Consider the following 25,892-nt stretch of genomic DNA (forward strand, 5'->3'; position numbering starts at 1 on the left):
TATATAAAATCACATTTTTAAAATCTACAAAATAGCCGATTGCGATGTCTTTTAAAAAACAGGGATGCCATTCACGATGATTGTATTGAAAACTTTCAAATCTCTGATAGTGCCAAATTATGATCATGGCTAAGCTTTAAAATACAGCTTGTTGTTATAGTCAATCAATACATGATTCAATAATCATTCAATTGGTTGAAGAACTATGTATTGCAGTGATAATATTTGGAAATTGGGGTACACAACTTATTTTATGTAGGCACACCACATTCGCTTTGGGTGTGAGATGAACTTGTTTATTATTTTGCCGCCTGAGATCTTCGGGGATAAGGTCTCTCACGTTTTCGACGGCATTTTGGCAAATTCTCTCAAGGTTTTCAGTCGCATAAGCTGCCTTGCAAGCCAGCTATGGCGTCTCTCACAATGATGCCATCCAGCACGTACAGTCATGCCCTGGCTCGTCCCTCCGTTCTCCATGCATCACATGCTTCTTCATGGCGTGCCTCTGCTGAACAGTCGTCGAAATCCGCTGGTAAGAAAGCTAATTACGATAAAATATCGAGAGAGAGAGAGAGAGAGAGAGAGAGAGAGAGAGAGAGAGCGTGCACTCACAGAGACCATTGCTTAGGGATTGGTCAGCGGAAGCAGATTGGAGGGTGAAGCGACAGCTGCTTATCAGCCGCGGGGTACGACGCATGCTTTGTTTCCCTTTGTCTAGGAAGGAAATTGTATTAACATCTAAATGGAAAGTGTGTAGGTGCGGTCTGTGGATGCCAGTGAAGCAAGACAGCTGCAGCAACAAGAAGGGTACACCTTACTCGATGTCCGGCCAAAAGCAGATTATGCAGAGGTTAGCCTTTCCTAAGATCACCTGGCAACATGGAACGCGTTTTAGAGTAATCGAAATAAAATGAGTATGTCTTGGAGTTATTTACTCTATGATAAGTATCCATTGTATTCTTGTTGAGCTCTCTGCATTGCCCCTTTTAGGAGGATCATCGACCTTTAATCTTATCTTGTATGATTTTGTTTCTAAACTATTTGCATAATTGCTTACTCTTGTTTACGTGGATTGAGGAGCAATGTGCTGATACACACATAGGTGAGTACATGGAGTTGAAAGATATCCACTACACTTGTGTGGGGGAGTAAGTTTCTTTTGTTGAGAAATCAAAAAGCAAACTAAATTCAATGTGAATCAGGTCATCTTTGTGTAAATCTTCTTTTGATGCCTAAGGCTTGCAAGTATTGGAGCAGTATCTCTTCTCAGTGCATGCCTTGTGAGTCAGCCTTAGAAACAATGGTCATCAGCATCACCATACTTTGTCAGGTCATGTGGGCTAATAAAGTGCGGAAAAAAAGTCATTGGATGACAAATGAATGACAGCTGTATATGAAAATAGAAACATAATTAAGATGAGGATGAACTAATAGGTAAATATACCTCCCTTGAGATATAAGGGAAGATGCAATGTTGCACAAGGTGTAGTGGTGTAGGAGACAACTGCTGTAGAAACTGGAACTGGGGTGAATGGTCAAACCAGAGGGTGGTAGTGTCAAAATGACTAAGTGACTAGAGAGACAGTAGGGTTTGCGGGGCAAACCACAGAGTGTGTACGGCAAACATTGAGAGAGAAAAGAAACATAGAAGATGATGAAAGATGAATCATGCTGATGAAGTGAATTTAATACAAGGGTGCCGTAGCACAAAGGAAGCCTTGGAGTGCAGGAAGAGTGCAGAAGAAGCCTATGAGTCTGTAAACACAGGATGAGGAGGTGTTGCTCGGAGCAAGGAGACTGTTGTCGAAGGTGAGAAGCCTCTGAATCTGCAAACCCAGGGAATGAGCAGGGAGATAGCCGATGAAGCCTCTGTCTCCAAACACAAGCTTGATCAGGTGACATCAGCTACTAGAGTGACGTCAGAAGGGTGGGAAGTAGCCAAGAACCAAACATAAGGTGTAATTGCCTCTGATAAAGGTGACGCCTGCTGTAGACATACACTAGATGGTGAGAAACCTCCCTAGCAGCCAAACACAAGAAGGTGGAGCCGCCTGAAGGGTGGAGGATGACACTAGATATGGTGGATGCTAACGCCAAGAGAGTGTGGACTCCAAACGCAAGGTGTAGGAGCACAGAAGATGTTATCGCCAACAATGGAGGATAGACACCAGTTGAAGAGGAGCACATTGCCATCATAAACGCAGCCAATTGGAGATGAAGGCTGGCGCCAAGAGAGTGCGGAGATGGTAGAAGGAGAGGAGAGGAAGAGATGATGGAAGAGAGTGTCAGAAGATTGACGAAGAGAGAGTGGGAGTGATGGACTGAAGGATCAGCTGTGGGGAATGAATGAGAGAGTGGCCTATAAATAGACACAATCAGTTTAGGGTGGTGTCCCTTTTTGGGGCTGCAAACCCTAAACGCAAAATGTAAAAATGCAAAAACGCAAATTGCAGGCGAAGGGTCTCTCAACACCCCCTCTCAGGCCCAAAAAGGGAAACAAGAGAAGAGTGAGGTAGAGATGCAATGCTACATATTGAAGAATGCTCATGCAGTAGGTGCCACTTGGACAGTGTTTCTCGTGGGAAAATTGTTCACTTGCCCAAGTGCCCTAGTATAAGATGATGAAATTATGCAATGCATAGGAGGAATGTCGGACTCTGTGTGGTGCCAAGAACCATAAGGATATGCATGTACTCGATCTCGGGAGTTAGCTCCATGTTGATCAAGGGACGAAGAAGATTCATACTGGAAGGAATACGAAGGCCTAGTCACCAAGTCACTGTTGAAGATCCAAGGGCCCGGATTTAAGTAGGTCCTCTAGATCTTGGGTATGAGTAGAGAAAATGATTGCTCAAAGGAGAGCCACTCCTCGAAAGTGAAAGGTGGTGGTGTGTGAAGAACTTCATGGCACATAGGGTCTCTCTGTGAATCGGAAGGAGTAGAAGTAGGAGCCCCCCTTGAAGTCGAAGAAGATTTGGAAGTCCCCTTTGAGGGTGAAGTAAGAAAATCCCCTCTGAATCCCAGTCTGAGAGAGAAAGGGAATCCAACCACTCATGGCTCACGCACTGTGAAGCATCGGATGATGAAGTGCTGCCGGTCGTACCGAAGAAGGTATTTGGGGCTCGAAAGAAGAAGCCGGAAAGCACCCAAAAGTGGCCTCTCGAACTTGAGTGGAAGAGGGTGGGGAACAGCTGTGGGCTCTTAGGAGAGTGGACTGTGGAGGAGATGTGGGCCGTGGAAGCCACTGTACCCGGAAGTGGGTGGGGGAAACCTTCGTGTTGGGGTGGTTTCTAGGAGGGCTTATCGCCTTGTAAGGTCTTAGAGCCTCCATGTGCTTAAAAGGACTTAGTGCACATTGGTTGTGGCTTATTGCCTTGAGCATAATAGTTCGATAGCCGATGTAGAACGATCTCTGTGGCCTAGAAAGGAGAGGTGCACAGGAAGTGCCAGGTGGGAGATGCATATACTCCGGGGGGTGGGGAGCAAAGGTTGAAGTCGACAATCTTTGGTGGGACGACCGTTCGTGCCGTAGTAGTAGCATCGAGTAGAAGGGCAATTTGTCGATGGAGATGCCATGGTACCAGGGTGGCAAATTGGAGAAGGGAGGGTGGGAGGGAGAAAAAGGATATCTCCCAATGCGCAGTGGAAATGATAGAGAAATCAAATGTTGATGTCGAACCCACCACCGGTCTTTGTCTCTTCTAATGAGGAGGATCTTTGTGGCTCTCTAAGCACCTCCGGCTTTGATACCATGTCAAAATGACTAAGTGACCAGAGAGAGAGTAGGGTTTGCAGGGTAAAACACAGTGTGTACGGCAAATACTGAGAGAAAAAAGAAACACAGAAGATGATGAAAGATGAATCATGCTGATGAAGTGAATTTGATACAAGGGTATTGCAGCACAAAGGAAGCCCTAGAGTAGGAAGATTGCCGATAAAGCCTCTGAGCTAAAGCCTCTGAGTCTACAAACATAGGATGAGGAGGTGTCACCTAGAGGAGGGAGATTGCTATCGAAGGGTGAGGAGCCTCTGAATCTGTAAACGCAGGGTTGAAGAGTGGTACCTATGAGCAGGGAGACATCTGATGAAGCCTGCGTTTGCAAACGCAAGCCTGATGAGGTGACATCAGCTATGCTGGAGTGACGTCAGAAGGGTGGGAAGCAACCAAGAACGCAAGGTACAACTGCCTCTGATGAAGGTGACACTTGCTAGATATAGACGCTAGATGGTGAGGAACATCCTTGGCAGCCAAACGCAAGAAGATGGAGCTGCCAAAAGGGTGGAGGATGACGCCAAATAGGGTTGATGCTGACGCCAAGAGAGTGTGGAGTCCAAACGCAAGGTGTAGGAGCACAGAAGATGTTGTCGCCAACAATGGAGGATGGATTCTAGTTGAAGAGGAGCACATTGCTACCATAAATGCAGCCAACTGGAGATGAAGGTTAGCGCCAAGAGAGTGTGGAGATGGTGGTAGGAGAGGAGAGAGAGATGATGGAAGAGAGAGCGTCAGAAGATTGACAAAGAGAGAGTGGGAGTGACGGACTGAAGGATCAGCTGTGAGGAATGAATGAGAGAGTGGCCTATAAATAGGCATAGTCAGTCTAGGGTGGCGCCCCTTTTTGGAGGTGCAAACCCTAGATGCAAAACGTTGAAATGCAAAAAACGCAAACTCCAGGTGAAGGGTTTCTCAACTGATAGTAGGGTCACATAGGAGTTAGGGACACTTGTAGAGGTGGTTCGAATTGCATGGTGCTGAAGGTAGAGGTTGATGATGTCATGAACAAGAAGGGGTGGAGTGCATCATCATCATCATCATTGGTGTTGATCTTGAATGCGAGCAGCCAACTAGTAGTCGAGGTAAACGGTATCAACTTGTGAGGTAAAACCTTTGTTTGGGTGCCAATGATGAGGGAAACTCTGAGTTTTAGCTAGTAGTGGGAGTTTGGGGAGCAGAGGCTGTGTTTGGGGCAGCAAACAACTTTGTTTTGATGGTAGGATTCTGCATGGCAGGCTGGAAAAGCAGTGTGGGCAGCAGGGTGTAGTTGCCAGGCTGCAGAGGCTCCACTTTGACAGCTGGGAGCAGCCTGACAGGTTGTATCAGCAGTTGTAGCTGTAGAATCTGTGTTGTTAGCAGCGGAGGCTAGAAAAGCAACTTTGCAGTCTGCAGTGAGCATGAAGGCAGCAGAGGACATTGTAGTTGTCTTGGAGCAGGTATAGCAGCTGCAAGAGCAATTGTGGAGGTAGCAGAGGCTGATCAGTGATGATTATTGCACTGAAGATTAATAATGCTGTGATAAGGAATGGTTCCCCCCTTGGCCCCCTTTTATAGAGTTTGGGTGGGAATTCGCCCCTCCCAAACTGAAAGTTTTAAATATAATTTAAATTGGCTCTTTTTGGTGCTGTTTTTGAGGGGATAAGTCTACCCATTATTTTTCATGAAGTGTCCTTGCTTTGATGGCGGCAAAGCAATGTTTTTTGTTTTCCTTTTTTTTAAGGAGGGGGGGTGTTGGGTTTTTATGGAAGCCAAGGAGAAAACCATCCTTAAGGTGAAGATGAAGAGGATGAAAGTAAGCCTCAAAGTAACATAGAGTTGATGTAATGCTACCATGTGTGAGGTAGGTGCTTTGGACCAATGGTAGAAGATCACATAAGTACCACTCATAGTAGAGATCGCAAAGGGAGTAGGCTTATGCATGCAAAGGTTTTAGATTGAAAGGCCATTGAATTGGTTTTGACCATCTAAGTGCCTATATCATACTCACACAATGCAAATGCAAGGGGAGATGCAGGATGGGGCTGTTTTGGAGTGGGTTTCTGTAGGAGTAAGGCTCTTGAGGGGTTGTCACTTACTCAAGTGTCCTTTGCAAATATGCATGGGTAGTAGTAACATAGTACAAAAGGAAAGGTTTTGATGTTGAAGGGAGGAAGAAAATAAAATAAAAAGAAAAAAATGTTGCATGTGCAAGGAGGGTGAAGCACCTCTCTTGTGACTGGTCTAATTTTGGAGGAGAAGAGGGGAGAAGCAAGGTCAATGTCAGTGTTGAGTTGCTCAAGCATTGACTAATTGAACTTCCTTTTTGACTAATTGAAAAAAATCACTCTAAAGTGATCAATTGAACTTGCCATGGCCCTAGTAGCCCAACATGTGGAAAGGATGAATAAGGATGTGCTCAGCTTGGAAAACAATCATAAATTGAAAGTACTAGAAATGCCTAGAGAGATGCCGTCTACGATAGCTGAATGGCCCAACTCAACTTGCTTTCTAGAAAAAAGGGTAGTGGACCTTGTTAGCAATTTGCATTTCATGGATGCTAGGCATACTTATTGGGCTGGTTACGTGGCGCTTGTATGGGCAGCTTGGTGGCTCATTAAGTGTCACGCACGCGACCTTGACAGGAGGCTCTGAAGAAGACGATCAAGAACAGAGAAAGTCAATCGATTCCAATGAGCACGAGCGATCGTTTCACCTCCCAGCCTTGCCTAGTTCATTGCTGGCCAGACCCATTGTGATCCGATTGCCAGCCATCAAACCTTGGTGAGTCCTGCTATTCTTGGACTCTCTTTGGTTCTAGGCTCCCCTAAACCCCGTTTGGGCGCCCAAGACCCCAGATGGTCATCCTCGTGCATGTTTCCCTTGATTTACCTTAATGTCACATTAAGGGTGGTCCATTTGTCTCGCATCTCGTTGTGCACTCTATATATGCTCCACTCCACCACTCTGATCGTTTGGAATCACATCCAGTTGAAGAGAGGGAGATTGGAGGTATTGCTATCATTACGTGTGTCATCACTTGTGTGGTTTGTCTAGTACACTGCACATCTCATGTTCTTGAGTTATGGATTCCATTGCCTGTCCATTCATTCTTTGAGATCTTATGTTCTCACTTTCATTATTCATTTCTTCTCAGTGTTCAGTAGTTGTGTTCTTCCAGTTCCGTTGCTCATCTAACATGGTATCAAATGACCAATCTTGCTGGTTCACTTTTTGTCCTGTTGTGTCTCAAAGTGCTGCATTTTTGCTGCTCCTGGGCCTGCTGCATAGTGGGCAACCTGATTTGCTGATGGTTTGAGCTGCTAAAACCTGCATTTTTCAATGCTAGAGTTCTTTACCCTGTGTTTTCCATCCTCAGCTCTTGGTCTTCTCCTAGCAACCTATTGAAAAGCTAGACGAACTCATTTTGGTAGTATGTGATCTATTTTCCTACTGTACAGAATCTGTAACATGCTTTTTTGAAGCTGCTACTATTGTGGAGGATTTGAACTGCATTGCCAGGGCTGCCATTTCGCCTGTTGTTCTATGACCTACTTGAACTTGCATTTTGAAGGTTGATTGCTCTGGACTGTGGTAAACTTTGCATTTGGCTGATCTGATCTTACATAGGAGTGTCCACTTCGTTGAGAATTGCAGTGACCAGTGAGGCTCTGGCTCGTAACTACTGACCTACTTCTTGCAAGTCGTTCCACCCTTTTGTCTATAAAAAGAGGGAGTGTAGCGTTCATTGTCTTGTACTTGCAGATTCTTCTTGACTCTATTGTGTGTTCCTGTTCCCATTTAAAACTTGGCCGCTGCCATTCTGTTGCTCTTCTAACATCATATGCACTGCACAGAATATACCAAACAGATTTCTTCAGAATGTGACGTGTAGCTGTTGTAGATATGGTTTGCTATATTTTTGGAATATTCAATTCTCAAGTCATATCTGTTATATTTTGTAGATGCATCCAGTTGGAGCCGTTAATGTGGAACTTTTTAGGCTGATCAAAGAATGGACAGCATGGGATATAGCGAGGAGGATAGGGTTTGGCTTATTTGGTATCTTTGAAGGCACGGAAGAAAACCCTGAGTTTCTTAAAGGTACTGAATTTTTCCCGAGCAGGCCTAGTCTGTTTTCTCAAGCTTTGTGGTGCTGCAATAAGCTAAGATATGTTATTTTTCTAAATAGTGTGTGCTTATATTGTACTTGCTTTGCTAGGCCTAGTGTTTCTACCAGTGGTGAGAGAGGCTGGGCCAAAAGCAATTTTTATTACCTCAAGTCATAATGCTTCTACTGTAATAGTTAGTGTTACCGCATGGATAGCTCAAGTTGGAACCTGTTGATGTCCATTGCCTTTTTTCTGGATCTGCTTTCCAAAATTTGTAATTTTGATCACTTCTAATTGGGAAGGGTCATATAGTTAGCGATTGTCCCTTCATGCTTAAAGATATGGGCTGTAGGGACAGGGAACAAATGGTACCAAACTTTAACTAGAATGCCTTCCCAGACATTCTACCAAGAGTTCGCCGCTTCTCTGGTCGATTCAAACCGAATGCTGTTTGGTGAAGATGCTCAAATCAATCAGCAGGTTCCAGCACATGTTGGGGGATGGTCTGACTGCATGTCAGTTCAGTTCCACTTGGTAATATGAATTCAGATTTGATTTGAGTTAACTGCTGGTGTGGTGGAGATGCCCCACTTGGTGAATCTGGGTGACATAAAAATGGGGTGGCCTCCAACATATTTGAGGTTACATTCAGTTTTAACTAATAGATAAGATCTGAGCGTTTGACAACCTATTACATGTAAGGGCACAACTTGATCCACATTCTCGTTGTGCTGAATGTTGCTGATGGTGAAGAGACATGTAGTATTTGGTATGCCTAGTGTGAGTGTTGGATCCCGAGTTGTAGATTACCTCAACAACCTTGGTGTTTGATGGATTCTTTAGCTTGGAGCCAGAGCATTTCTTTTTTCCGTATCGAAGCATAATTACGAAAAAACTAAATGAGAAAACCTTTTTCCTTTATATTCCTGCTATTAACCTAGAGACAGGCATTGGTGAATTTTCACCAAGTTTTTATTTGGGCGATTGATTCTCTCCTGCTATTTTTCGTTATTGCTTATTTGCAGAGGTAGATTCAAAGCTTGATAAAGCCTCACCGATCATTGTTGCCTGCTCAATGGGTGGGACTTTAAAGTCAACCAGGAGTCTTGCTGAAGGCAAGGAGTCAAGGTATACTGAATGACAAGGAAAATGAGCTGAACCAAGCTCCATATATGGGTCTGTAAGCAGCAAGTCTCAATATATTTTCTAATAGTATTTTCATACAGGAATGGATTATTTTTCATGTATATGTGCCATTAGATATAAAGTAGTCTAAATGATTGCTGTGAACGGTGATTGTTTCTTATTTCTTTACAAGAGCTGTGTGTTGTATGAATAATGCCTGGAGACTCTGTAAACCTATCTTATTGGTTTGGCCTATGCATGTACACGGTCCATAATTTAAGGATAAAGCAAGAAACGGTTTATTTAAGTGTAAAGAAAACATTTATGGAAGATACCGTAAACTGTCAACTGATGGATCTCCTTGCTGATGTAAACCAACTCACATGAGCCTCTTTACATTAGGCTGGTTGCGGCTTACAAAGAAGATGCACATTATAGCAATAAGACATCTAAATCTGTTACAGGAACCTGACAGTTTGTGTCATTTTAACTCTCTCCCGGAAAACATCCAAAATATGAACTTAAGCATGTTGGTAAATGTATGTATTCATTTGATTGATAGGAATAATCACAAGTATGGTACTCTGCTGAAATCAAACATTCAGACAAGACCGAGTGTTATCATTGTGTCCCTGAACGATTGAAAGGAACTTATTTTGGTATGAGGCTAGTTGCTACATATTCATGAACTTCTAGGTCTCTCAGTTTTACATGTAAGCATGCCCTCTTTGACAGCCATCTGCATGAATGCAGGTCTTTGATCGCTGCTTATCTACTTGCTCTTGCAAATTACACGAATATAATCCATCTGGAGGGTGGGGTTCAGGCGTGGGCTATGGCAGGCCTCCCCATTGAGGCAGGTGTTCAGTAAACTAGTATTCCATTTTGTGATGGACACTTATGTTTGGTTGCAAAGTAGCTCGATGACTTGTGACTGTGGTAAGGTAGCTCTCTCTCTCTCTCTCTCTCTCTCTCAATTGGCCTGAAGAAGTGAAATATCTTTTTTTGCACATGCAGAGATATTTGGACCTGAAAGTGGATACAGAGTTCATGTGTGTATGGATTGGCCCTTATAGTGATTGCTTTGTCTGGTCTGAACTATGTGGTGGTGAGGGCTATGCTGCTACTTGCATGTCATTATCATATTCCAGGTTGACTGCAGTGAGAGACTGTGAGATGCTGGAATGTAAAATCGATAATTCTTTGTTTCCTTTCTAAATCCTATGCTAGTTTTGTCTATACCCTCTAGGTGTGATGCAACTTTGAATCTTCCCAATATAATCCACTTGGGATGTGACTTTGGAATCATTAGAGTCTAACCAAGTGTCACACTTGCATGGTTATGCAGTATCAAGTTGACATTTTCTCTATATTGTGTCAGGCCATGATCAAAGAAACTTATAATAGCTCTCAAACATCGAGGCATAACATGCCAAAAAAAAAACCTGATTAACAAGGCATTTAACTTTAAACAAAGTGGCAAAAGTTCTTAGGGACCCTTTTATGTGTCTTCAAATAGTGGAACATTGTCAAAGGAGAGATCACAGTGTTTTGTATTGACATAAATGAAAGTTTATAGGAAAAAAGTGAAGATACTATCTAATGTTCATTACCATTATGTGGTGTGCAAAGCACTTGGAAGGTAAACTCTCCATGAGAAGATTTGCAATGTTATCATCCATGTGGATCTTGATAAGCTCAGTGGGCTTGTTCTGAAGCACCACCTTGAGAAAGTGATACTTCACCTCAGTGTGCTTCATCTTCACATGAAAGACATGGCTCTATGTCAATTGACTTTCACTTGCACCATCAATATGCAATGTAGGCACCTCTCTTGCTATACCCAAGTCTCCCATTAGAGGAGTGAGTTACACAACATTCTTACATGCCTTAGTGGATGTAACATGCTCAGCTTTAGTGATAGATAAAGCTATACTTATTTGCAATGGAGAGACCCAAGAGAGTACACCACCTATGAAAATAAATATAAAATCTATAGTAGATCTTTCCCAATCTACACTTTTTGCAAAGCTAATATCTATATATCCAAAATAGATTCATCTCTTCTTCCAAAATGTATGCACATAGCTCTAGTTATACTCAAGTATATCCAACTATCAATTTTGGGTGCATAAGGTTTCAACCTTTCAATCATTTGACTTAGGACAATTCTCTTAGGTAAGTTCTAAATATGGAGGCAATTGAATGTTGATTGCCTTTTCTCTCTTCATTTTGAAGTGCTTCAATATCTTTTCATTGTATTTAGGTTGAGATCAAATAGAGTATATCTTTTAAAGAATGTAACTAGTGTTTTTCAAGTTTTTTACATCAAAGGTTTTATGCAACTCTAGTGTATCCACATCTATGATTGAATTGTTAGTAATCAATGTGTAACCATATAGAGAATTAAAATCGTAAAACTTATCCATAACCTTTTTAGCATACAGGTAGTAATTAGTCTTACTTCTACTGTATCTTTGAGACTATACAAAAGTATTTGAACTTGTATCTTTTCTTAGGAGCTTGTTTCAAACCATATCAACTCTTATATAGCTTACACACATTGTGTTTATCATCTTCCATAGTAAATGCTCCAGATTGTCGCATATGAATGTGCTTATGTAAATGCTCATGCAAAATATCCATCTTTATATTTATTCGAGCAAGCTTCGTGTCTTTCTTGGCAACCGATGCAAATATTACATGAAGGGTAATCATCTTGAATATTGGTGAGAAGATCTCATCAAAGTCAATTTCCTTCTCTTGCTTGAATGCTTTGGCCACAAATCTTGCCTTTTTCCTGGACAAAATATTAAATGGACATACCTTCATTTTTCAACAAAGAATCCATATATGATTGTATAGTCTTTTCTCCTTATGATTGTCATCTATAGTCATAGCATTTGTATAACAAAAAGGTCCATTGCAATTCATAACCATAACATAATATAGAGGGAATCGCAAGTCTTTAGTTGTTTTAAAAGTCGTAGATCGTAAAATTGGCTCAAATGGAGCATGTGGATGTGCTAATTGTCTATTTTGTAAAACATGAGATTTTCCATTTACATGTGGCGCACTCACCTTAGGGTGGGCTATCACTTACGGGATCCTAAGTCTAAGAGGATATGCATAACCATGATATCAATTTTAATGATAATAAGATGCATCAACAATTTGTTGAAACACTTGAGATCCATAGAGTATTGTTCCAAGAGGATGAACAACCATTATAAGCAATATATACAATATGTTCCACATGATATGGGGCTCGGATGGCCAACTAATACTAAGGTGAGTGCGCCACATGTAAATGGAAAATCTCATGTTTTACAAAATAGACAATTAGTAACACAAAGGCTCATTATAATCCATAACCATGACATGGTCTTTAGATAGAGCATATCTATTTGGTTGTCTAGAAACCCTTGTAGATTGTAAAATCGGCACAAGAGCATGTGGTTGTCTCACTCATTTATTCTATAAAACATGAAAATTTTCATCTTTCTTTGGTACTTCCACTTGAGTATTAGATGGTTGTCCAAGCCCTACATCATTTGAAACATATTATGTGTTTTAACTTGTTGCCAATGCATCTTATTCTCATAAAAAATAATATCATGGTTATGTATTATCTTCTTAGACTTATGATCCCATAAGTGATAGTCCATTTCTCCTAACTCTCCATATCTAAGAAAGACACATCTCTTGGATCTAAAATCAAGCTTATTTGCTTATTCTTAGCTATATGCATAGATATTTCAAAGCTAAAGACATGTAAGTGATCATAACTAGGCCTCTTTTTAGTCCACAACTCTATTAGAATTTCGCCACCTAATGGCTTAGTAGGAAACTTATTAAGTATATTGTTCTTTTTACAGCTTAAGCCTAAAATCCATTAGTGAAAATAGTATTAGAAAGTCGACTATAGACCACTTTTTGAGTGGCAATGTTCATCTTTTTAGTCACATCATTTTGAGTAGGATTTTTAAGAGCTAACAACTCTCTTTAGCAAAAGTTTATAAAGGTAGAGAAAGTATATTTATCACCATTATTAGTTTTTAAGCACTTAAGCTTTTTGCTTGACTAATTCTCTACAAATACTAAGAACTTCTAAATTGCATCTAGCAAGTTACTCTTATTATGTGTAGACTCAAACTTTCCTAGTGGTATTATTATGAAAGTGACAAAATATGAAGCTTCAACCAATGAGACTATAGGTATAGTTTCATACACATTATTATGAATCAAATCCAAGCACTTTGATCTTTTAGTATCATTCTCTCTCTTATGAGATAATTTAGTTTATTTACAAAAAAAAACAATACGCACAAAAATCAAAATTAGATAAGTTTAAATATGAAAAATAATTTAAATAGTACAAAGCTTTCATTTCAATAATTGATAAACAAAGATGCCATAAAGAAATTGATAGATGTTTAATGACAACTACAATATGATCTTTCAGAAACATACAAATGATACAAAGTCTAGTTTTATGTCCTTTGGCAACAATGAGAGGCCATTTGTAAATTTTCCATACATGATATCCAAAGATCATATTGTGACCATAGTCATCAAGTTTTCCAATACAAAGTAAACTTAATTATGCTTGGAGCATGCAATCTATTCTTCTGCAAGACAAAAGAATATCCATTAAGTAGTGACAAATGTATATTTCTTACATCAAGAATGCCACATGCACAATTATTATCAAGATGAATGTCTCCTTGTTATAAATAGTGAATCACTCTCTATGAGAAGTGATATGGAATGATGCTTGAGTCCAAAATCCAATTCTATGATATGCCATTATTTGTGACAACCAACAATGTATCACCAAAATAGAAAACATACATGACATGTCCATTATCATTGCTATATATATATATATATATATATATATATATAATGTCCATTCTTGTTACAAAAGAAGCATTCTGCATTCTTCTTTCTACAACTCTCTCCTTGACCTCTTTCTCATGATAGTTTTCCATGGCATTTGACATTCCTTTCATAGTAAGTGCACTAGAGTTCTTTAAACTTGTATTGTTCTTTCTATTTACCTCATTGGTGAACAATCTCTCCATATTAGTACTCATAAGTCCACTATAGGTGTGGAATTACTAATGGGTATTTTGAAGCATTCCAACTCTTAGGAGGTAATCGATAATAATCTATATAATGAAAAATAATATTCTATGCTATTGATTGATTGAAAATTATGTTAAACTCATTGATATACTTAGACATAGAATTCCCCCCTTCTCCATATAGAGATCAATGAGTTTTTTTCAACCAATAAATCTACAAAGTGACATTTTCTTTCTTATATAACTTATAAAGCTTCTTCATACACAAAATACGTCAGTTGTGTCTTTTACATTAACATAAACATATTTAGTATCAACATGATACTAGAATGTACCAACTCATCCATTTCTTCCCATACATTAGCATCCATACCCTTAGGGTTAACATCATCACATTTGATTGGCTTTACCTACATCTTTTGAATGAATGCATTATAGAATCTCTCTTTCCAAGAAGAAAAATTGATGCCATCCAAATTTTCAATTTTAAATAATGTATTTTAAAAAGGAGATGAAGATTTCATAACCAATTTGGAATGACCTGTGACACCTGTAAATATTTGAAAATTCAACCAAATGAATGCCCTGTTTCCAAAGAATGCACTTGACCCTTACTCTAAGGAGTATAATGCTGGCTGAAATTCTTATTGTAGCAAACCTGGAATAACTTGTATAACCCCTATGGTGGTTGATCAATGGAGTCCCAAACAATGCTATCTAGCTGAGAGCTTTATGTCTTCAAGAACTCCACTCGCGATTTTTATGGTGAGGGATATAATGGCATGATAGGCCCCTTACACAGGCTCTGAATCATCAGGAGGTGGGCAAAGTTCCCCCTGGGTCAGTTAGCTGCACCCCTTTGGGATCTTTAATAGTGGGGAAGGGTCACCTCTCTGTTGTCCCACTATCTCCTTTGGTATCCACCGTTTTCCTCATGGTGGGGATATCAACACGGTAGTAGCAATCTAAAAAATCAATTAAAGATGAAATGCGTAATTGCAATTTTCTTTCAGATTTCCATGATATGCATGATTGATCAATGAAAGATTGGAATGAAGAAATGAGTGTTGGTCGAGGATCTTATTAATGCAATTCAGCGACTTCCTAATTGCTAGTACTTATCCTTTACAATATTTCAATATTGGGCAAATAAAATTAGACAATCAAATTAGGGTTATGTATCAAGACATTGTAAATGATACCTATGATGAAATAAGATTGAAATGAATGCTGAAAATTTAATGTAATAGGCTTTAATAAATGAGAAGAGCATAAATCTCTGATCTATTGATCAACTCAGAAAATTAATTGACCAATAATCTCCCATCAATAATTGGAAAAGCTTAAAGCAAGTGGATATTGAGAGATTTCAGAGATTAAGCAAGTGAAATACCTTGATCAAGCTTAAAGAAGATGGTTGATGCAAGCTTCAATCCAATTATTGAAAGAATCTTCCATAATCCATCATGAAGCTCTAAGAATCCATAAAATCAACCAATATATACTTGAATAAGATTGAATCCATGAAGAATCAATGCTCTGACTTGCTTCAACACTTGAATCTTGAATATTCAAGCTTCTTAAAGAAAACCCCAAAATAAGCCTTCAATATGAGCTTCAAGAGGCTCAATATGCTGCAACCTTTGAAATGCCTTCAATCTTGAAGTCTATCTTGCTCAAAAATGATGGTAGAGAAGCCTTGAAGGTCAGGAAGAGCCAAATATTGGAGAAATTGAAGCTTTCAGGTTTGTGGCTATGGCTACCCTGCTATGTATTAGGGTTTTCAAAGGTCCTTGAGCAAAAAGATGAAGAAGCAGACTGAAAATTACTTGCAAAGGGCCAATAATGACTATTAGAAGCTTGGTAGGAGCTGGAATTAGAGAGGCAAGAGTTGTAGATTAGGGATTTAATCAAGACAAGTAGTGCATTTTATGCTAAAAATTTCGAGGTTGCTCGTGTGGCCATTGTCCAACTGAATACAATCTAACTGGTGCTCTACTTGATGCTTTGGATGTATAGGATCCTTGACCCATGGTCAGAGATTGAAAGAAGATCATTGGAGAGCAAGATGTGGGATTTCTTGACAGAAGCCACTATGAAAGCTTCAGCTAAAAGCTTGAAAGAGAGAGAAAAGAGAAAGCCAATCTTGAGAAGTTCTAATCAAGACTAACTCTATTCACCCTATCTTTAACCATTTTACCTCCAAAATAGCCTGTTACTGATGCATTACCTGCCATTTTATCCAAGATGCCTCCAACTTTGCCTTTAAGTACTCCAGTTAACTTTGACTAGCTATCCTTGGTCTCCTTGGTCATTGCACTTATCTATTTTCGTAATTGACATCCTGTCCTTGAGTAACCAGGAAGTAAGAAGACGATTGAGAATGAAATCCAAGAAAGGATTGTACCAAATGGATCAAAGACCAATGCTCTGATACCACTTGTCAAGGAGAGGTCTGAGAGGTGAGAGAAAGAAGAGAAAAAGAGAGAGAAAAGAGGAGAGAGAAAGAGTGATAAGGAGAGAGAAATACTAGAAAGATAGAAAAGAAGAGAGAGAAGCCATGAAAGCTGAGTATAAGCAAGTGAGATGAGAGACAATAATTGTATTATGATCCAAGATGGCAAAAATTACATGTCTCACACCTTTTGTACCTATGTTAGTGTGATAAGGTATTATTAATAACTCTCTCTCACTAGCACATGCATTCCTAGTTTCTTAAAATCAATATGTTTTTTAAATTTTCAATGTGTTTTAATTTATAATTGTGTTTAATTTATCATACATATAATATCCTATATTTAGCATTGGAATTCCCCCCCACACCCCCCCCCCCACACACACACACGCTCCATATATTTTTAATATTTGGATTAGATTTTGAGTATCATTGTAATAACAAGAGATCTAACTTTAAAAAAAAACATATTGAGTTTATTTTTAAAAGTGATAATGTAATTAGTGGGCTTATATATATATTTATAAATAAACATATATAATGAACTTATCCAAAAGTCGTTAAACAAAGATCATCTATGTATTTCTTTTGTAGGAATTACTTACATCGTGTATAGATGTCTCCTTAAACAAAGAGTTTTTATTTTTCATCCATCATTCATTGATTATGCATACTTATATATATTTAATGCTTTTTAGATCAAAATGTACATTTGTTTATTCACTTCTATAATTCATTTGTTCATTTTTAATAGTCTTTGAAAATATTGATGTGTTTTTAATCATTCAAATGTTGCATTTTAAACATTCATCTAAAGTTGGCTGGCACAATTCATCCTTTGTATTATTGGTCAAAGTTCCCTCATTTTCAAAACCAAAAAATGAGATGATTTTGTTTGGTGAATAAAAGCCAAATACCTTACTTGAAAAAAAACTAAATTAATTCAATTATCACCATGATGTAGGATATTTTCATAACAATTCATCATGTTCATAGAGCATATGTGAAGGATACTTCGGATTGATGATAAAAGATAATTGGGCCAATTTTATGAGCCTATATGACTAGATACAGTTACTTAAAAAGAGAGAGATTTTGAAACTATGCACTTATCTCATTCACAACTTCATTGTACCAATTAAAGTTAGCAATACCATTGGCATTAGCATATTCCAAGCATACACAATGAGTTGTATAGGTTAGCTAATGGGATTTAATATGCTTTGAAGATTCCCCTTAAAAAGGACATAATATTATTACCAAAGTAGTAGTGAGATTTCAAGTCTTTAAGGAGTAGTGGATACATATTTAAATGTTTTGAATTCCAACAAGAGTTTCCTCATAATATTTTTGATTGAACATTTATGTGATAAGTAGAATGCGTAGTTTTTTTCACAAAAGAGAAAATGATTAGTTGATGACTTATCAATTCTAGCTATCTAAACATTCTTAAGTAGTTCTACCATATAATTAAGATAAGGTTGATCCATTTCTTATATCCTCACCTCTTCATATAATTAATATTATTATCAAAGTAATAGTAATAGTTCAAGTTGTTAAGAAGCAATGGATACATATTTGAATGTTTTGAATTCCAACACGAGTACTCTCAAAATATTTTCCATTGAACACTTACATGATAAGAAGAACGAGTAGTGTCTGTTGAGCTAAAACATGCTTTTTAGCTGATTAGCATTCTTAAACAACCCCAAAACACACTTAATTAATGAAAAACCCTAAAAAGGGGAGTGATCTGAGAGAGTTTCAGTGGTCCACCAAAACCTTAATTCTTTGAGGCATCCCTCAACATTTATAAATAGACAGGCTACCCCCATTCAGCCTCAGTCCGTTTGTGTAGGTTTCACAGCTTGAGTGCATATTTTAGCATCAATCCACACACATGTGGCTGTCCAGCCCCATAGACTACTACCACACCTTCTGCTGTTGCGTTTGCTCTTCTAGTGTGTAGGCGATAGCTGGTAGCCCATCTCCATTATTAGGTGATAGCTTTCTCCATCATGTGATAGCTCCTCCACACTAGGTGACAGCTATTGCCAATCCTCTTTGTCATCTCTCCGGTGCTCTAGGTCCTCCTGAGACCTACATTTGATGCATCCTCTCCATCCTGCATTTCGACTGGTGGTCACAGACTTGGAATCCATCTCTGGTGGATGTCACTCTTCAACACACTGCTTTGCCCTTGAGTATCTGTATACTCTTACATTCATTTGCAGTATTCATTCACTTCAGAGTTGTGTTCTTCTTTCCCTTCTTCTATTTGTGTTTGAGTTTTGAGTTTTGCTTTCTGTGTTTGTGTTTCTGTTGTGGTCATATACTCTGTGTTTCCTCAGTGCAAACCCTAGTAGTTTTCTTCACATGGTATCAGAGCTAGTGCTCTTGTAAAGAGTATATGCAAATATTGTGGAGAGCTAGTCTTTGTGTGAGACTGTGGGAGCCTTCGCTCAATCGCCAAGACCCACACACTGCTTATTGTTTTAAGTGACCTCTAATGGCTATCTCTTACCTAGTCGACACGCCATCGATCCTACGAGTGTAGTGAGCTTACCTTGATGCCGAAATGATCTGCCTCTGCTCTCGCACATGCCGGTAGCTCCACGATCCTAGATGCTAGCTCAAGCATCCTCAAGCCTCCTCCATCTCCAAGATCCATCCACCATAGCCGCGCACGCGAGAAAAGAGAAGAGAAGAGAAGAGAAGAAGAGAAGAGGAGATGGTGAAGAGCTTCACCCTCTTGATCCCTCACTCCCACACACTCACTCCCTTATACTCTCACACTCCCTCTCTCAAGAGCACACACAAGAAAGGAGAAGAGAAGAAGAGAAGAAGAGAAGAAGAAGAGAACTCTTGTTAGCCACACACCAAAGAATGAGCTCTCATTCACTTTTTGAACTTTATATACAAAACCCTAAATTTCCATGGGCACCCATCCCTTTTTACATGACTGGCCATTATTGTTGCCATGTGGCACCTATGCAAAGGGATGAGTGCCTTAAATGGTTCTCCTTTGTGTGTATGTTGGCGGGATGAACGCCTTAAATGGTTCTCCTTTGTGTGTACATTGGCGGGATGAGCACCTTAAATGGTTCTCCGTCAATGCGGGGCATGTTCCTAAGAATTGTCTTAGGCGGAAGGTCGATGGGGACGCCTATCCTTTTCCGGTGTGCATATGGGTGGTACCATTTTATCCACACAAGTATTAACATCTTTGTGAACTAATTATCGTATGGAATTCCAAATTAATTGATTTATGATGCTATCTGCAATTATTCAGTTGGTTGTTATTCTAACACGTTTTTCTGAATTTTTGGTAGCTGATGTGTAGAGCAAGGAGAATTGGAAAGGCGCGCCATATGCGCAAGCATTCTAAAGATTATTTCCTCAAGAATTTATTAGGTAATTATTGGTGGATTATTGTATTAGATGCACCGCTATTTCTTATAAAGCGTGCGCATAGCCTCTATGTAAATATTTATTAGCAAAATATATTTTTAAAAGATATGTTCAAATAAAATATTAATGGTTCTAGAGAGTTGTCGGATGCACAACTGCTAACATCCATTGATTCAGATTACTCTATCTCTTTTTCAGTTCACTCAAACTCTTTATGCAAAAAGTGATTGTAAAGGGCCTAAATCTTGGGCAAAGAAGATTTCATAATATTATTATAAATATGGCATGAAGGGAGCTGCCCACTTCATGTCGGGGGGAGATTGAACCCAATCTTGAGTTAGTTCATCTTACTTTACCTTCTCTTTTAGTCAATTTTCAATTTCTCATGAGTTGTATGCAATTTTATAAGTAAAAGAGAGAAAGAGGGAGCTTCTTCCATTCGCTACGTGCAAACTACGCATCTGTTGCTTGCAACAGTGGTATCAAAGCCCAACCTACCTCTTGGGCTTCTAATCGCGTACCCTCTGGGGTGAAGGCAAACCCTCTGCTGCAAATGGGCCCTACGGTCTGTCTCATTGTGAATTGACTACACGGTTGAATTCGCAAGGCTTCAAAACCCCAAAGCCCCCTATCTCTGCTCAGAAATTTTGCAGATCAGCTTGACATTAAGATCTTCCACTTCCATGTGAAGGCGCCATCATCTTGAAGTTCCTAGCTTGAAGAAGGTAAAAAGAGGCTCAATTAGGCTTAATCATTAAGCTTTGATTAAGCTAATCAAGAGCTTTAAGCTCTTTCTTGATCTCGTAAGGGAGGGGGTGTTTTTTTTTACGGCAGCAGCAGCGACGACACACTTGTTTACTCCAAAATCAAGCTTTAAGCTTTTCTAAGCTTATGAAGCTTATTAAGCTTAATCCTCTTCTAAGTCAAGCAAATCAACTCAGCCTCCTTTACTCCATGTCCCACATAGACTTTGCAGATCTCCCTAAGTCACAATTGACTATCTCTTCCATAGAGGCAGTCTCGCACAGTTCTTTCCAGCTTCATAAATTTCACAAAATTTTCCATTAAAAATTCCCGCCTTTCTTGCCTACTTCCATCCATAATTTCTTGTCCAAAGACTGTTTAAAATTTTGTTCTTACATGCCAAAATTCTTCAACGACAAGCAAGGCGTCTTTTCATTTGCAAGGCATCCTAAATCTCCGGATTTCTCCATCAAGCAATCATGGCCAATTTCGACTCTGCATCATCGCTTCCCGAGCCAACCTTGGAGCAGCGTATGGATTTAATATCCATGCAACTTGAAGAAGAGTCTCAACACTGCGTATAACTGGAGCAAGAACTGAAGTCCCTCAAGCATCCTGCCACTGAAATTTCTACCAACGACGACAACCTAGTTCACGTCATCAATACTACTTTGGATGTCCATGCTAGTCGAAAGGAGTCCAAGATAAGCAAGCGTACATTCAAATTTAATTCTTTTGATGGTCCTAAAGATGGTCACAAAATTCTGCCATGGTTAAGTCAGTTCGAAGCTTATTTTGACAATGAGAAATACTCAGACAATGATAAAATTAAATGTGCATCTCATTATTTTATTGAGAAAGCTGCATTATGGTGGGATGTCACGCGTAAAAGCATTGATCGTCCTATTACATGGAATGACTTTCGCAAGAAGGTTCTTGCAAATTTTCTCCCTGCATAATTCGAGTTCTGCATGCAACAACAATGGGATCTATTCATGCAACGGGAACATGAGTGTATCCCTCAATACACAGAAAGATTTTGGAGCACTCTCTTGCAGCTCCTAATGGTGGAGCCAGTGGCCGAATCTACCTTCAAGAGAAAGTATATGTTTGGCTTAATTCCATCCATCCAAGTCGAAGTCAACATGTTCAAGCCCAATAACAGGGATGAAGCCATATCCCTAGCTCACGACGCTGAAAAGAAGCAGTCTAAAGACCGAAGGCAATTTTCATCATCCAACGGTAATAACAACATGAGTAACTTTCGTTTTAATTCTTTCCATAACTTCAATTCTCAGTATGAAAAGAATTATTTTAACCGACGGCCATGGATGCGAAATGTTCAATCAGTTTCGAATTCTAAATCTCCCAATCTACCTTCAAATTTGCCTAAATCTGGTGAACCTAAAAATGTTAACCCAAGTGTCTCCAATGCCATTTCCAAAAATGTAATTTGTTATAATTGTAAGCGTCCTGGTCATATTACGAGTCGTTGTCCCATGGGCAACACCTGTGATTGGAAGAAACCCATGGCGCATCTAAATTTTCTTGGAGCTGAATAATCCAAAGAAGACCTTGAAGCAATGCCTGACTTCGATGAGGCTACACTTATTGGCGAAAATTCTAACGAACTTGAAGCTTTGCTGGTAAAATTTCTATGCATGTCTTATTAAAGATGCGATGTAAAATCAATAATAATGATATGACTGTCTTGCATGATGATGGTAGTACTCTTGATTTTGTTTCAGAAAAAGTAGCAAGAAACTTACAACTTAAAACTATTCCATCTGCCTATAAAATTAAAGCTGCATTTCAAGGACAACGATATAATTGTACTAAAGAAGTTCATAATTTAGAAATTTGTATTGGATCTTATAAGGAAAAGTGAAAATTTTTAGTAGCACCTTTGCAATCTGCTGATGTAATTCTAGGAATGCCATGGCGTCACCAATTCAACCCCAATATAGATTACAACACACACTCAATGCACATTTACTCAAAAGGTTAACAAAAACTGAATTATTTCTAATTATTAGTCATACACAGGCGAAGCGAGCTTTGCGTAAACAATCAAAAGCTTTCTTAGTATGGATTAATGAAGTTGATGTTACAAAAACTGAACTAACTCCAAAGCAATAGCATTTTATTGCTAAATTTTCTGATTACTTTTCTAATGATTTACCTTTACAACTTCCTCCATCACGACCTGAAGACCACCAAATGGATTCACTTCCTGGTAGTCAACCACCTTGCAAAGCTCCCTATCGCCATAAACAATTAGAACAAAAAGAGATTCAGAAGCAAATTGAAGAACTTCTAAGTAGAAAATTAATGCATCCAAGTAGTTCACCTTTTGGAGCTCCTGTATTATTAGTTAAAAAGAAAAATCAAACTTACCACATGTGTATAGATTATAGAGCACTTAATAAAATAACTGTTAAAAATATGTATCAAATACCTAGAATAGACGACCTTCTAGATAAATTACAAGGAGCAACAATGTTTAGTAAAATTGATTTAAAATCGGGATATCACCAAGTTCATATGTCTACTTCTCACATTTTTAAGACAGCTTTTCATACACAATTTGGACATTATGAATTCTTGGTAATGCCCTTTGGACTTACCAATGCACCAGCTACATTTAGTAGAATGATGAATAGAATATTTTTGCATTTTCAACATTGTGTAATAGTCTTTTTCGATGACATTCTTGTTTTCAGCAAAACTGAAAAAGAACACGAAGAACATTTATCTTTAGTGTTTAGTTTATTAAAACAAAACCATCTATATGCTAACCCTGTCAAAAGTTCTTTCTTTCAATCTGAAATAGAATATTTAGGTCATATCGTGTTTGCCAAAGGCATACACGTAGATCCACGTAAAATTGAAGCAATTAAGTCTTGGCCAACACCTAAAAATGTCCATGAAGTTCGTTCATTTCTAGGACTAGCTAGTTTCTATCGAAAATTTGTTAGAAACTTTTCATTGCTTGCTTTACCGTTAACTCTTTTGTTAAAGAAAGGTCTTGTTTATTGTTGGACAATAGCCAACAACAATCGTTTGAAATACTTAAGCATGCACTCACACACGCACCAGTTTTACAGTTACTTGATTTCAATAGACCATTCTTTCTTGTGGTTACTGATGCAAGTGGTTTTGGCATCGGTGTAGTATTGATGCAAGATAATCACCCTATAGCATACTCTAGTTGTAAACTGAAACCGTCTGAAGTTAAATATGGTACATATGACAAAGAATTACTAGCCGTAGTTCATGCGTTGCGCATATGAAAGCATTATTTAATGGGTTTGGAGTTTATGATTAAAACAGATCGGCAGAGTATTAAACATTTATTGTCACAACCACAAATATCTGATAGACGCATACAGTGGGCATCATTTATTCAATCCTTTCATCCACTCATTCAATATCAACCAGGTAAAGAAAATGTAGTAACTGATGCACTTAGCCCTAGGCCATCATTAAGCAATATTTCTGTCATTTCTACTTCTTTGTTAGACACAATGAAAAATACTTATCTTCAAGATCCCGATTTTCATGATGTTTGGGTAAATTTATCTAATAATCAATGGATCCCTACTAATAACTTTTCTATTTCCGATGGTTTTCTGTTTTATGAAAAATGGTTATGTATTACTAAACCTTTTCGTCATTTCATTATGCAAGAAGTACACAAACCTTCTTATATGGGACATCGTGGTATTATCTCCACACTTAGAAATTTACATGAAGATTTTTTCTGGTCAAATATGCAACATGATTGTTGAGAGTGGAAAAAGACAGAATTTTTGACTGATTTTTGTTGTTTTTGAGGACTGAATGATTGATTTTTGATGGATTTAGAGTGATGTATAGTTGTTAGTGGAAGTATTTGAGAGTGTTTTGGATGATATTGATAATGTTTTGGAGGTTCATGATGATTCTCAGTGGAGATATGAAGCTCTATGAGGTTCTGTTGTTGAGGTTCTGATTGGTTCTGTATACCCTTTGTATAGCTTCTGTTTTATTATGATTTTCTTCTGTATGAAGCATGGATTGATGATTGATGAAGATTGAGATCTTTTGGAAGCTTAGTGAATAGTTTTTGATAGTTTGGAATGGTTTGAGTATGATTTATGAGGTTCTAATAATCTTTTATAGCCCTCTGTAGACCTTTTGTAGAGCCTCTGTCTCTGCTCTGTCTCTGTACTGTAATTGTACTGCAGCTGCTCTGGTACTGTACTATAACTATTATGTAGACCTTCTGTAAGTGTTTTGTAGAAAGTATGTGTGACTTTGGAAAATTTTTCTAACTTTTGGAAAGGATGAATCTAAGTTCAAAAGAGCTAAAACAAATGGAAGAAGCAGCTGCTGAAGACTGAGTGACAGTGACAGTAGTGAGCTGTGAAAAGACACTGTAGTGGCTCTGGTGACTCTTCATATCAGACATACCTCTTGCGAGGTTCATCCACGACCTAAGAAGGATTATCGAGAGTTATTATGAGAGCATTGTAGTGAGGAGATGATGTACTATTGATAGAGAGAGAGAGAGAGAGAGAGAGAGAGAGAGAGAGAGAGAGAGAGAGAGAGAGAGAGAGAGAGAGAGAGAGAGAGAGAGAGAGAGAGAGAGAGAGAGAGCCAGAGATAGTTCATTCTATCAAAACAGTGTAATTGTATATGAGAGATTGAGAGAGAGAACTATGAAGACATTGAAGATGAATACTATGTGATTGATTTTCATTCAAAGATGGTTTATTCCTTTGTATTCTATGAAGATGTTGAAGAATATGGTTAATTCTATTAAATCCGTGGGAGATATCTACTATGATGCTGCGTGAAGATTTGATGTTTTCTTTGTTTTGATGATCAAAATAATGAAATAAAAGCTTGTTGATGTTACAAGATAGATTTTCTTGCAAGAGAATTCCCTTTTCCTTGGTGTTCCTCTTGGGGCTCCATGTTTTTGGTGCGCAGCCGGGGAAACTTGCCATCAACAAGCATCAAAAGAGGCCGAAAATGAAGGAAATGGCATTGCCAAGAAGAGAAGAATTCAATGGAAGTTTGCAAAGTTCCTTCTTCCACTGAAGAGTTGGAGATTATCATTATCAAAGCCACTTTCCACAAGAAGTTCATCCCACAATGGCGGAAACATATCACCATCATGATGCATGCTCTATGTGGTGGACTGTTTTCTCTTCCTC

At 38.7% G+C, this 25,892-nt stretch overlaps 1 protein-coding gene across 5 annotated transcripts; it reads left to right on the top strand.

The window, feature by feature from the left end:
* Positions 1-271: 271 nt before the first annotated feature.
* On the top strand, positions 272-10,207 carry LOC148032100 (rhodanese-like domain-containing protein 14, chloroplastic). 5 transcript variants are annotated; one of them, XM_087682725.1, is made up of 7 exons: positions 272-532; positions 640-686; positions 758-850; positions 7,717-7,855; positions 8,889-8,991; positions 9,742-9,844; positions 10,006-10,207. In XM_087682725.1, exons 1-7 carry the CDS (start codon positions 409-411, stop codon positions 10,204-10,206), a joined length of 810 nt encoding a protein of 269 aa, XP_087538851.1. In that variant the 5' UTR covers positions 272-408; the 3' UTR covers position 10,207. The 5 variants fall into 5 exon arrangements, 3 of the variants coding, with proteins under 3 accessions (XP_087538851.1, XP_087538852.1, XP_087538853.1); XM_087682726.1 differs by lacking the exon at positions 10,006-10,207 and adding an exon at positions 9,551-9,647 and having other exon boundaries at positions 9,742-9,869; XM_087682727.1 differs by lacking the exon at positions 10,006-10,207 and adding an exon at positions 9,551-9,647 and having other exon boundaries at positions 9,724-9,758.
* The last annotated feature ends 15,685 nt before the right edge of the window (positions 10,208-25,892 follow it).

The sequence above is a fragment of the Lygodium microphyllum genome, chromosome 8, assembly GCF_053477565.2.
Source record: "Lygodium microphyllum isolate KBCC chromosome 8, Lygodium_microphyllum_v1.1.10, whole genome shotgun sequence".
Taxonomy (NCBI): Eukaryota; Viridiplantae; Streptophyta; class Polypodiopsida; order Schizaeales; family Lygodiaceae; genus Lygodium; species Lygodium microphyllum.

Excerpts from the sequence above, each read along its gene's own strand:
- LOC148032100 (XM_087682725.1), top strand. The coding sequence starts at position 409 with ATGGCGTCTCTCACAATGATGCCATCCAGCACGTACAGTCATGCCCTG. Across the intron at positions 533-639 it reads ACAGTCGTCGAAATCCGCTG|CGGAAGCAGATTGGAGGGTG; the intron begins GTAAGAAAGCTA and ends GGGATTGGTCAG. Across the intron at positions 9,845-10,005 it reads TGGCAGGCCTCCCCATTGAG|AGATATTTGGACCTGAAAGT; the intron begins GCAGGTGTTCAG and ends TTGCACATGCAG.